Source organism: Erpetoichthys calabaricus, chromosome 16 (genome assembly GCF_900747795.2).
Source record: "Erpetoichthys calabaricus chromosome 16, fErpCal1.3, whole genome shotgun sequence".
Classification (NCBI taxonomy): domain Eukaryota; kingdom Metazoa; phylum Chordata; class Cladistia; order Polypteriformes; family Polypteridae; genus Erpetoichthys; species Erpetoichthys calabaricus.
The window spans coordinates 60,505,196-60,518,977 of NC_041409.2; the positions used below are offsets into that span (position 1 = coordinate 60,505,196).

The following is a 13,782-nucleotide window of genomic DNA, read 5'->3' on the forward strand; positions in this document are numbered from 1 at the left end:
ACTAGAAGGTTCATAAAGGTGTGCAGCTATAAAGGAGACATCCCCAGATACTGGGACAAGAAGCTAGGAAACATTTTTTGATGATAGGTCTGAAAGTAGTACATGAAGGGGTCGTCGCCGTTTTCAAGGACCTGGGTTTTAATTTATTTTCATCCAGTCCTTGTCTGTGTGGATGACTATTTCTTTGCTTGTGCTACATTCTGCCAAGTCTGGGCCTAACAATGGAAAAAGTTGGTTCAGAAAGTTATTTAACAAGCCTTACAGTTCACTTGAGACACATTGCATCTTGGAAATTTAACAAATGTACCTTTACTTACATCATCACAACACGGGCAAAAATGATAGCGGCCTACGTAAACTACTGGGAGATTACCACCTTAATGACATGGACAAAAATGTTCACAACAGCAGGCTCTCACCATTGTGCATGATCTGCCTTGTCCAAGACAAAGACACACACTCACAGATAACTAATGATGAGATGCGATGTGATGCCAGCCCATAAAATAGACAAATCACTTACCTGGGATCTTTTTGGCCCAGTTGATCATGTGCACAAGTTCCTTGTCTGCAAGGTGTGTTAATGACATCATCATGGTTGCTTCAGTGAATGGCTTTGTTGTGTAGTCTATTATATGGATACTGGGAGGCTCTGCATCTTTTATTGACATCAGAAGCTGCTCTGGGCCTTGACAGGTGAAGTGTGCCATTTTAAAAAACGTTGGGCAGGTCTCTCTGATTCGGCAGGCTTTATTTTCAAGATGTACTTGCCCATGTGAAAGTCGTTTGTGTCGTAGAATGCGATAGTTGCAGCGCTCTCTCCTTGTACCTATTAAAAGAATAAACAGTACAGTATTTGAACAAATGAGTAAATGGACTCCAAGCATTTAAAGCAGCAAAGAAATATGAGTAAAGAGAAATTATTTTCATCAATTCACTCTACTCCATTTCTGGAGACCTTTAATCAGCACAATTTAATTACTGCAAACAGCTGCTTAGTGCTGCTAAATATAATGTTACACCCAGCATGAATTGCATCAATACCATCCAGTCACTAACAAACCCTCTCCTACTATCTCAAAAACAAAGATGGCAGTAAAGTAAATCACTCATATGACAGGTCCAACTATGTGATCTTAGTATCACCAGCCGCCAGTAAGTGACAGCTTCTCTGCAGATATAACCAAAAGGCAGCCAAGCACCTGTTTCACATGAATAACAAGCTTTATATTTAATGAAAGGCTTACTCACCACTAACTAATAATTCCCAATTTTATTTATATAAAAATGTAAACATTTTTATATGTAAAAAGAACGAAACATTTTCAAAAATTGATTGATCAGTAACTACATATAATATATACATATACAATTTGAATCAAATTGTAGTTATCCTATAGTTTTGTACATATTTTGGTGCTTGAATAAATGAGGGAATGCAATGTTGTTGACCACTGATGGTGAAATGCTGTGGGATAATTTGTGCCATGTGTCATAAGTGGGGTACATGTGTTTAAAAAGTGTTAGAGTTCCTTTACAAATTGGTTTAGACTAAATGTTCATATGATGAAGTTACTGAATAATACAATTTTGGAAGTGTTCAATTCTTTTTGGATCTCTGTATATGGTGATGCCAAAGACAGAAAGTGAGGAAGACATGGAAAGCCACATTTGCTCTCAGAAGGATTCTAGGGCAGCCAGCACACAGTAATGCTTTAACCATGAAGGTTGTGTAAGAACCAACTGAACCACACAACTTATGGCAAGACTGGAGAATGGATGCTATAGCCTCGGCAAAGAGAACGATAGACCTGTGAAGAGACTGCATTTGTCTGATTGACTTTGGAGATGAACAAATTGGTATCTTTTGGTACTTTGAATTATGCTCTATGCCCAGATTTTAATTTTCTTGATAAACACCTCATTTTTGGGAAACTTTGTAGTCATTTGATTTTACCATGCCCAATTATATGCAGAAATGGAAAAGTTACTTGGCAAATGTTTAGCATCACACAGAGAAAGGACACAAGTCAAGCCATATGCAGCTAAATGGGCACCACTAGGGGCCAAGAAAAAACACTGCGATACATTCAGTTGTAGGGCTGCTGTGCTGCTTTTAATATACATAAATGATCTGGATAGGAATAAAAGTAACAAGCTGGTTAAGTTTGCAGATGATGCCAAGCAAGGAGGATTGGTAGATAATCTCGAATCTGTTGAATCTTTACAGAAGGACTTGGACAGCATACAGGCTTGGACAGATTTGTGGCAGATGAAATTTAATGTCAGTAAATGTAAAGTATTACATGTAGGAAGTAAAAATGTTAAGTTTGAATACACAATGGGAAGTCTGAAACTTGAAAGTACATTACCAACTGTCAGACAGTGTTCAGAAGCCATTAAGAAGGCTAACAGAATGTGAGGTTATATAGCGCCCTGATGTGTAGAGTACAAGTCCAAGGAGGTTATGCTGGAGCTTTATAACACACTGGTGAGGCCTCATCTGGAGTACTGTGTGCAGTTTTGGTCTCCAGGCTACAAAAGGACATTGCAGCACTAGAAAAGATCCAGAGAAGAGCAACTAGGCTGATTCCAGGGCTACAGGGAATTTGGAGGAAAGATTAAATTTTAATTTAAGATTTTAATTTAAGCAAAAGAAGATTATGCATAGATTTTCAATAAAATAGGAAAAATCAATAAAATTATTAAAAAAAAAGAATTAGTACGGAGCTTTAAGGTGAGTTCATTAAGAACACAGGGACACAGCTGGAAACTTGTTAAGGGTAAATTTTTCTTTACACAGAGAACCACAGACACTTGGAATAAGTTACCAAGTAGCATGGTAAGACTTTAGGGACTTTCAAAACTTGACTTGGTGTTTTTTTTAGAAGAATCAAATGGATGGACCTGGCCTTAATAGAAGGAAGCTGGAAAGTAGTGACAAAGAGAAAGAGACAGGATGAGAAAGAGAAATGGTGTGGACAGAGGGAAGCAAATCAAGTAATTTCCATGATATTTCCATTTCCATGATATTTCTTATCATGTCAGTCCAGAAATTCCCAACAGTCTCTTTGCGTTTCTTTTAGGAATTTGTTTTGCACACTGATGTATTACTATTCATTGTCTTAACTGTCAAGATTTCGCTCTGTTTATTTTGAAATGTTTTAGCTATTTGAGCACTTGCTTAATCATAAGCACATAAGTGGGTATAACTATCAAGTAGGTGGTAGGTACTCTTTAAAATGCCCCACATTTTGTTCATTATCATTATTTGGATAAAATTAACATAGAACTGTTAAAAAGACTGAGAAGAACAAATCATTAAAAGCAATTAAAAATGAATATTTGCAAGTTTCTTCGAGTAAATCCTACATTACTGACTCTGTCTCAATACTGAAGGACATAAGAGAGTTGATCAAAGGAAAAGAACAAACAAGCAATTATTAATATGGATGGAATGGATATTTGACAAATGCAGTGTTGCACTGTAATCAGCGTTTGAAAACACAACCCCACTAGCTAGTAAAAGGAGGGACAGATGTACATGAGACCCCTTCACCAGGTCCTTCAAGTTTTTAACATGCACCCGTACAATTGTAAAGAGCACACTTTACCACATTTCATCATTCCAACTTCATAGCACTTCCGCAGACGGCAAGCCTGGCAGCTCTTCCTTCTATTCTTGTCTATTGTGCACTGGTTGGTGGCAGGGCAAATGTAGTCATTGTGTCCTAAATTGGAAGAAAAAAAGAATGTTACTTAAAACAAGCATAAATAAAACAGGCATATTTCCTACCTGCAGTTGGTTGGGTACTAAATGAAGGTAGTGGGTTTTTTGTGTTGACTCTGTAGCCCATCCATTCAAAAAAATGTGCATTTTCATTCACGTTGATACACACGCGTAAGGGAATAGTCTCAGGATTTGTGTAAAGATTGCAATACCACTCAAGCCGTGAGAGGCCACTGTCATTCACATCCTCTCCACTTTTATGCACAGAAGAGTGGCCCTAAGGCTTGGTGGTATATGAAGACCCGCCCACTTCCACAAGAAACCCCTCCCCTTCTGGGAAAGAACCCATACACAGTAATGGCCAAGACTACAGCTAGCCGACAATCTTGTGGTGGACTGGCATCTAGAAAGACATTTGCGTGTGTGTGCTGCCTTATCATTATGTAATGTTTAAAATAGACAGGTTTCCATCCATCCATTATCCAACCCGCTGAATCCGAACACAGGGTTACGGGGGTCTGCTGGAGCCAATCCCAGCCAACACAGGGCACAAGGCAGGAACCAATCCCGGGCAGGGTGCCAACCCACCACAGGACACACACAAACACACCCACACACCAAGCACACACTAGGGCCAATTTAGAATCGCCAATCCACCTAACCTGCATGTCTTTGGACTGTGGGAGGAAACCGGAGCGCCCGGAGGAAACCCACGCAGACACGGGGAGAACATGCAAACTCCACGCAGGGAGGACCCAGGAAGTGAACCCAGGTCCCCAGGTGTCCCAACTGCGAGGCAGCAGCACTACCCACTGTGCCACCGTGCCGCCTAGACAGGTTTCTTTTAGTGAAAATGCAGATTAAAAAATATTCTGTTTATCAAGAGTTTGCATTTCTTCTTAAACTATATTTCAGTGAAAAGTTCAGAGCTCAGCATAAGATGGACACAAGTTTATATTTAAAATTAAAGCACAAGTAAGACTTTCAGCAGTAACAAAAAAAAAAACATTTTGAGGGAGCCAGTTTGAAAGATATACAGTCTATCAGCAAGTATTTATGTTTTTGTCGCTATGTACTGTTCACATTTAGTTTTTGGAATAGTCCCAGTTTTGGAAGTGCTACAGTACTCCTCACAATTTGAGGAGCCCTAGGCTTGATCCAGATGGACAACTGCCATTGCATAGCAAAGGCAACTCTCAAAACAAGAGCGTTAAACAACATTATCATCACAGCATATGAAGAGCACTGAATGTTAGGGATGCCAGATTAAAACTACTTCAAAAACATTTGCAGCTCTATTGTACACTCATAAACATGCACATCAGGAGCAACAGTTGAATTTCTGTTCCACAAGAAGGACAAGCCTTTAGTGGTCAGTTAAATAACAGAAAAGAACAACTTAACTGAAGTAAAGGAACACAAAGATAAAGCCCACAAGTTAATGCATTACTGTTACATTTTAAACATTTGTCAGAAAGAACACAAGTGTGCAAGGCATTGTCCTAAAAACACTCAGCGATGTGCTTTTTAATTACTTTTATCTGATGATTTTATGCTCAACGTGTTACATAGGGAATTGAGAAAAATTCACAAAGTTGAAGGAGAAAACTTTTAGCTTATATTATAGATGCGTATTATTCTGATTTTCAACCCTTCCCTTCATTTTCAAAATTAAAAAGTAAACTATCCGCTCAGTTTCAATCTCCCAAACTTTGTGAATGTCTCGCTCTACTGTATAGCACCTAGCAGTAGTTATTTCTTTATTTATTTATTACAACACCTTGACCTTGTTAAGCACCTTTGATTTTTAGCCCTGCTATGTAAGCCCCTGGCACCGTCAGTACACAGACACAGTAGACTTTGGAATCAGGAACTTATCTAGTCATTATCAGCAATCAAGTCTGGCGTCTGGCAGTCAAGCTACTTCAGTTTAATTTCACAGTTAAAATACAATAACACGCTTTACCAATTTTTAATACTAAATTGCATACACATAAAGAAATGGATTGGTTTAAACACATAGTTAAATAAAGCAATTCCTAAATGATTAACAGTATCACTGCAAATGCATTCAACAGAATGGAACTGAACCCTTTATTTGCTAATATTTTAAGTACTGTATTTAACTAAAAATGACAATTTGAGAAATATGCGTGTGTGTGCCTATATACAGTATATAGAAATATTTAGTAAGTATTAAAATGATACATACTATCCAAGCCTCAATACAAAGGAAGGAGTGGTGGTACAGCACAAACAAGTTCTGTAAGCCCTTTTGGTAGAATGCCATACATTTGTTGCCTAACTTGGACCGGTTTCTGTGAAACCTCTGGAGCAGTAAGCAGAGCTGTAAACCAGTCAGCCTTATTTATATAAGCAGGGTGACCACATTCTCCTGAAACTAATAAGGGCTTGGACACTGTTTTCATATCTCTCTATTATAAAAAAAATCTTGGAAGAAGACGAGGCGCGATTGTCTCAGAGACACTTTCATGTCCCACGAGACAACAAGAGCTTATGCAAAGAGATTTGGAAAAGTCCTGCGTGGGTATGTCAAGACACATTCCTTGTAGAGAGAAAGGAACAATATTCACTCGCGAACGTTGCATCGTCACAATGGAATTCCAAACACGGAATCAAAATTCAATGTGATATTGATGAAAAGGTAAAAGCGAAAAGAGATCAAATATATGGACATAGGTGATATGACAGAAGTGCGCCGTGCGAAATGCAGATCACGCAGCACGGCAGTAGCAGTAAGCCAGCAGCTGATTGAGCAAAGAGAAGGTAAAAAAAAACTGTGTGTTTCTCATTGTATCACGGTTTAAGAGGGGTTCTCAGAGGAGCAACTGCATCTCCTTGGGATGTGTTCAGCCCCTTTCTTCACAATGCGAGCGCCAGAGACACAAACTGGTTGGCGCGTAGCTCTGGTGGGAGGGGGTGAAGCCCCCTAGTTTTTTTTAATTCTCTATACAACACTTTTCATAAAGCCAGCACTAGCATTCCTAGCCTTTTCTTTTGCCTGTGCTTACACTGCTCACATACTGTATGCAGCTTCTCCACTGAAATAAGAGGTGGTACTGTATTTGACCACACCAGTCCTGAAGGCTATGACCGTTATTACTACACTGCAGTCACCACATTACACACATCAACGCAACAATAACAGTAAAAAATAAAGTGGAAATCCTTAAAGTACACAAACCACTAAGCACAAACTAAACAATTTGAAAACCATTCAGCACAGTTAGTGACTGCTATAATTTACAAAGCAGGATTTAAGGAAAATTTGTGCCTGATTATACATTAGGATTCTCTTATGGTGATATTATTATTATACTTAAACATATGTGAAACTGTAACTATGCACTGTAAATTTCATCGCTAAGGTCTGATATTGGGTGGCACAGTGGGTAGGGATGTTGCCTCACAGTGACACAGTAGCCAGGTCACTTGCTCTTAGTTTGAATGGGCTCTGGGGATTCAAATTTTTTTCTCCACATCTGAAGGACCTGATGTTAGGTTTACTGGTGGCTGCCAATTGGCTAAGTCTGCCAGGAGGGTTTGCTGTGATGGACTGGAGTTTAGTCCAGGTTTGGTTCCTGCTTTGTACCTGATGTCAGTGAAAAAGCTCCTGCAATCCACAACTCTAGAATAATAAAAAGTGCACTCATAATTTGGATTCATGGGTGAAAGGCTTCAGCAACCCTGCTTAAAATAAATAATGTAGCTGAATGGGTGAAAGGTTTCTTTACTGAGTACTTGCTATTTAAATTAACTACTGATGTGCCCCCTTTAGTATTAGCCAGACAGAGTATGCCACCATAATAATGCTGGATCACAAAAGAGGGATGGGGGCCTAATGGAGAACATGCTGTAACATTTCATATTATGAAGGGAATGTGCAGAGCTTTAATTAACTACAAAACATTCTAACTCTGTTTCCCACTGTGTGCATTATTTTTTAAATTGGCAGCTTGCATCCTATACTTGTTCTTTACTTTTCCTATTTTAAAATGCACAGGAGGTTTAATTAACCCCCTCAAGTGAATCTTAATTTCATTCAAAATGGCATTGTGTCAGCTGTGGTGTGGTGCCTAAAGGGGACAGGTGTTATATCATTTAAATCAGATACTGTACCATACTTTGTAATGTTTCCGCTCTTTATTATTTACATTACTAACAAAGCTGACAGATCTACTTTTCTCTTCTTTGCATGTTATTCAGTAAATTCAGTAAAGTACGCACGATCGATTACATTGTAGCCTTTCATATTAAAATAAAGTATTAAATGTTTTAAAGAATCACCTTCTGCTTCAATGTGTTAAATGCATATGCTGTTGACATTTTCACATCTGGCAAATAATAATAATAATAATAATAATACATTTTATTTATAGAGTACAAGGAGTTTTACCACTACAAATCCAGTTCAATATACAGTATCAACTCCTCCATCCATTTTCTAAGCCCACTTTTCCAAAGTGATAAAACCACTTGGACTCCTTTTCCCTTGACTTCAAGTGGGTTAAAAATGAACGAATGGATGTTTATACACTCTATATTTATAAAATATATCCCAATATTTTGCATATTTAAAAACAAATATATATTGTGGATTCAGAAAGTATTCAGAACCCTTCACTTTCTGCACACTTTATTTTAATGGAGTTTTAATTTTAAACAGATAAGTATGCCATTTGTTGCTCATCAATCTACATTTAAGAACCCAAAATGACAAATATATTTTCAGAAAAGTTTGCAAACTTATTAAAACTCAACAACTGAAATCTATCCTTAACATCAGTATTCATTCCCTTAATTAATTACTTTGTAGAAGCCTCTTTGGCACCAATTCCAGCTTTGAGTCTTCCTGGGTAAGTCCCTACAAGCTTAGCATACCTGGATTTGGCCAGTTTATTCCACTCTTCCTGGCAGATCCACACAGGTTCCATTAGATTGGATGGAAAGTGTCTGTAAACTGCTAACTTCAGGTCTCTCCTCAATGTTCTATATGGTTTAGTACTGGGCTTTGGCTGGACAACCCAAAGACGTGTCCCAAAGCCACTCCAGTGTTGTTTTGCAGAGGAGGACAAATTATAAATGCATATGGGAGTCTGCTGAGCTACCAGCTTTGCTAACCTTGCAGTCCTGGTATGCTTTCTGCTAGCCCCGCGTTACATACGAGATGGAGGGTGACCTGCAAGTTTTTATAGCAATGTTTATTTGTAAAGTTTTGTTGTACACAAGTGCCTACCACTCTTATACCACAACATAAACACAATCAACATTGTGGACAATAGACAATAGTCAAGTAAACAGAGGATATTTAAGGGACTGTGTCATGTAGCTGCGTGGTCATTTTCCAATGTACACAAAATTATTTTATCAGAAATTAACTGAAATACTGCATAATATTGTATCCTCAGATTTTGTTTACAGACCTGATTTAGACCCCACCAATTACTTTGTCAAAAACATCATCAGTGTATCCTTTACAGTGTCGTATACCTTTAGTTGACTATAGCCAGTGATCTATGTATAAGGTTGCGCTAAATTTTTCATGCTTTGACCTTTAAGGAGGTCCTCATGTTAGTAGAGATGAGGTTTAGGCCTGAAAAAACATGTTCATGTTCTGCAGTGTTTGAGTTAACAGTACAGTCCATTATATTTGTTAGGAGCCCAGAGTACATATTGGTTAATGGTGAACATCCTGTTTTTTTCATAAGACTCCTCTCTCTGACTGCATAAGGCAAGATCTGTTTGTAATGGAGCATTGCCCTTTGATTACAAAATGCTATTGTCCATTTCCTAAGGCTGAGCACTTAAAAATTAGTGACAAGAGCATTGTTAGAACACTCAAGCCATCACATGTGATCAAAAGGCTGCTGAATATTTCGGGACAATTTCTCAGCAGTCACAAGTCCCTTCAATTAAAAAAAGTTTCCTGCTGTATCAGTTTTTAGATACAGCACCCCCGAAGCTATGGAATGATCTGCCTGCTAATGTAAGAGATGCCCCTTCAGTCTCAGGTTTTAACTCCTGGCTGAAGACTCACAACTTTATTCTAGCATACCCTGACTAGAGCTGCTGATTAGCCATATATACGGCACTTGGTGCCACAACTTAACTGCTTAGCTGCTCTCCTGCATATGGAAAAGTCACCTCCGATAAAGGGGTGTTAGTATCATCAGATGGAAAGACTTTCTTATCAGATTGGACAGTCAGCACAGACTCCACTACAGATGACTCTGGAGCAGGCGACCAGTTTGCTGATGTCTCCAGGAATGTGACTTTGTTTTTGATTCTCTCTTGTATGATTTTAATGTCCACCATTGTCAACTGGGCATTGTTCGTCAATTAATTAACGGACTGATATTGTTGGTTTATGTTTCATCAGTTTCTAAATTGTTTTTCATGTGTTTTAACAAATTTGCATTTATATGTGTACCTGTTCAGTATTTAGTAATTAGCATAATCTATAGTTGTACTCAGTTGTATTGTATTATATCGTGCATTTTATTTCCAAGTTGTAAATTTCATGAAATGACAAAGCACTACATCAGCATTTGTTTGATATTGCAGACTGATCAGTATAGTAAACAGCCTAAAGTTACTGTGCTTTCTCACCTTTTCAATCTTAAAATTAGTTTTACTTGAAAACAAAGATCCTCTTTTATATGTGGGTTCTCGATGTTCTCTGCATACAGTACAGTACATTCTCTGACTTGTTGTGATGCTGTTACCTCCCTGCAGTCACTGCTACTTTGTGGAATAGCCTCCTTATTTAATTTGCTAAAAAAGATTTCACGGTATTTGATGTCCTCTTCTATTTATTTTTATTATAATGCTGCTTGTAATTACAATTCCTTTCACTTGTAAATGGTACCGAAGAAGAAAAAACACAAAGTCTCCAGCCATTATAATTTTATGAGTGTTTGCATTAGGAATGGATGGAAATATGTTTTGGATGAAGTCTCTATCATCTACATTGGGTGTGTAGATACTTATAAAAATCACTTCACAATGAAATAAATGACCCATAACAACCATACGTCGCCCTTCAGAATCAGATACTACAAATGAAATAATGAATTAAGATTCCCACATCTCTAGTTTTCTTTGTATAGCTGGAGTGGAATATTTGCCAGTCCAATCTCTTTGCAACCAAAAGTGATCCTTGCTTAATAAGTGAGTCTCCTGTAAAAATACTATCTTGGTGTTTAGAACTGTTAGGTGAGAGAATACTTTCTTTCTCTTTATTTTGTGATTGAGACCTTTGACATTCCAGCTCACAACATTCACTGTTTGGTCATAGAGGCATTGCTTCTGAACTTTTGTTGACATTTTGTAGTCTTAAATTAAGGTAGTACATTATTACATAAGATAGCTTTAACCTTAATTTCCAATTTTGTCAGGAGTTATTGCTATGAAGCCTATTGCTGGGTTGGCACTTACTAGATTAGAAATATCTTGCTCTTTTTCTCTCTCTCCCCAGCCCCTCATATTTTGCCTCCCCACGTTGTGATGCTAGACCACACACACCTCACTAAGTCCTAGTCCTCTAACACTACAGACAGAGCACGTCCAAAACAAAACAAGCACCCTAGCAGTGCTGCAGAAGGATTAAAGTAGAGCTATCTATTGGCAATACAGTCCAAATACCATCAATTCTATAAATACTATAAACCTAGAATATTATTTCAAACAGTCCTGAAAGACTCCTAATACAATAAACCAAGGGTATGATGTTAAACAGTCCCCATTGGGAAGAAAAAAATATATAATTATAATTGTAATTAAAACATGCTTGTATATACAGTACTTGCATCTACTTTAATTAAAGCCCCTCAGGTTCAGTAAATACAGGATACTTCAGGATGATGGTAAAAAAAAAAAAAAGTAAAATAGCACCGCTGCTAACGAAATTCCGTCTCAGATGTCCATCTCCTGAAACAAACAAGACCAAAAAAGGTGCCCATACTACTATGTAGTTAGAAAAAATTCCAGGCACAGTGTGCAGCAAAATCTTAGGCCATGACACCACATTTGATTTGATTTTTGCTGTGTTGCCCTCACAGGCATTAGATGGGGGTTACAGCAATCAGGAACACTAAATGCAGCTGTCCTGAAAAGTGACACCAATGGTAAGATCATACAGAAAGAATTTGGTGTTTTATTTTTATTAAATTGTTTTGTAATTAAGAAATATTGCATGGACCATTGATCCAAAAACATCTGATAGTCTACTGAGATTTGCAAGTCTGTTTTTTGGTTGTCAAGAATTAAAAATTGGTATTCCTGGGCATCCAGACTACTCATTTGTTCACCCTGTAATGGTTTTATGCTTCAGGTCATTGTCGTGCTGAAAGTTGATCTGTTGCTCTAGTCTGAGGTTGCATACACTCTTGAGCAGTTTTTCTTCAACGACCTCTCTGTATTGAGTTGCTTTCATCTTTCTCTCAATTACGACCAGGCTCCCTGTCCCTGCTGATGAGAAGTACCCCCATAGCATGATGCAGCCACCACCACGCTTCACTGTATGGATGGCAGGTAATAAGTAGTGCCTGGCAGGTAATAAGTAGTGCCTGGCTTTCACCAGATATACAGCATGGAGTTGTCCCAAAAGAGTTAAATTTTTGAATCAAGAGATCAAAGAATCCTTTTCCTTGGGCTATTAAAGTCCTTAAATGCCATTTAACAAACATCCAGTGGACTGTCATTTGCCTTTTACTCAAGAGTGGCTTCTGTCTGATTGATGGAGTGCTGCTGAGATGGCTGTATTTCCGACAGGGTCAGGGTTCTTCATCTCAGCAGAGAACTTCTACAACTCTTTTAGAGTGACCATTGCATTCTAGGTCACCTCTCTGACCAAGACCCTTCTTGCTCAGTTATTCAGTTTGATTTCTAAGACTCTAGGAAGAGTCCTACTGATTGCAAACTTCTTCCATTTCAGAATTAATGAGGCCACTGTGTTCCTGGGAACACTCAACGCTTTCAAGATGGTTTTATCCCCTTGCCCTGATCTATGTCCTACTACAGTTTTATCACAGAGGTCTACAGAAAGCTTCTAGGACTCATGGCTTGGTTTTTTGTCCTGACAAGCAATGTGAATTGTGGGACTTTATATACACAGGTGCATGCCCTTCTAAATGATGTATTCCAATAAATTCAATTTGCCACTCCTATGAAGGTCAAGGCACATCTCAAGGAGAATTAAAGCCAGCAGGATGCACTTGACAATCTGGAGTGCCAGAGCAAAGGATCTGAATACTTTTATAAATAAAGTGTTTGATTTTTAATAAATTGGCAAACCTTTCTGAAAACACGTTTTCACTTTATGGGTTATTGAGAATGGACTGATCGCCAAAAATGGAAAATGCATTCACTTAAGATTAAATGTACAACAAAAAAAGTGTACAGAAAGTGAAGGAGTGTTTGAATTAATTACATATACTGTATTTGTTAGCTTTCTAACACCTTTTGTGATGGCTCATTCTCTTAATGGTGGTACTGTATACTAAGTTTACACTTATGACCTAACTGTGCAAAGTGGATCATACATAAATGCAGTAGAATCCATTTTGTGTTCAGGTGCTACTGAACACTTAAGAAAGAAGCTGATGTAAGTCAAGACTACTCACAAGGTTCCTCATCCAGCACACAGGCACACTTAGAAATATCATCTTTACCAGTTACCCCACAAATTTAAAATGCTGAGTCTTAAAAGAATTTTAAAAAGGTCCACATTAAGTATCCTGACACAAACACTATCACAGTAATGGCACGATGGAAACTGTAGATCTACATAATAAATGCTATGCTGTTATTGCAAGATGATATCTTTTTTAAGAATGGAAAGACTGTGTTCTGTCAGCCTTTTTCACATGTGAACCCAGGGCCGCCCTTGGACTAGAAAGCTGTTCTGTACATCTGTTAACACATAGCGCTAATGGTAACTTCACCTTATTTTCCATTTTTAACATATGGTACACTTATGTTAAAATTTTTACTAACAGATGGCACTTTGTTCAGCAATTTTTTTGGAGTAG

At 38.0% G+C, this 13,782-nt stretch overlaps 1 protein-coding gene across 6 annotated transcripts in view; it reads right to left on the reverse strand.

Annotated features, from left to right (window-relative positions):
• The window catches only part of LOC114667020 (estrogen receptor beta-like), a 110,777-nt gene that overhangs the window by 35,727 nt on the left and 61,268 nt on the right, over nucleotides 1-13,782 (reverse strand). For all 6 annotated transcript variants that reach the window (XM_028822094.2, XM_028822093.2, XM_051919964.1 and 3 more), the window contains 2 exons: nucleotides 3,615-3,731; nucleotides 524-829 (listed from right to left, as the gene is read on the reverse strand). In XM_028822094.2, coding sequence (XP_028677927.1) covers nucleotides 524-829; nucleotides 3,615-3,731 — 423 coding nt within the window. The remainder of the gene's footprint in view (nucleotides 1-523; nucleotides 830-3,614; nucleotides 3,732-13,782) is intronic.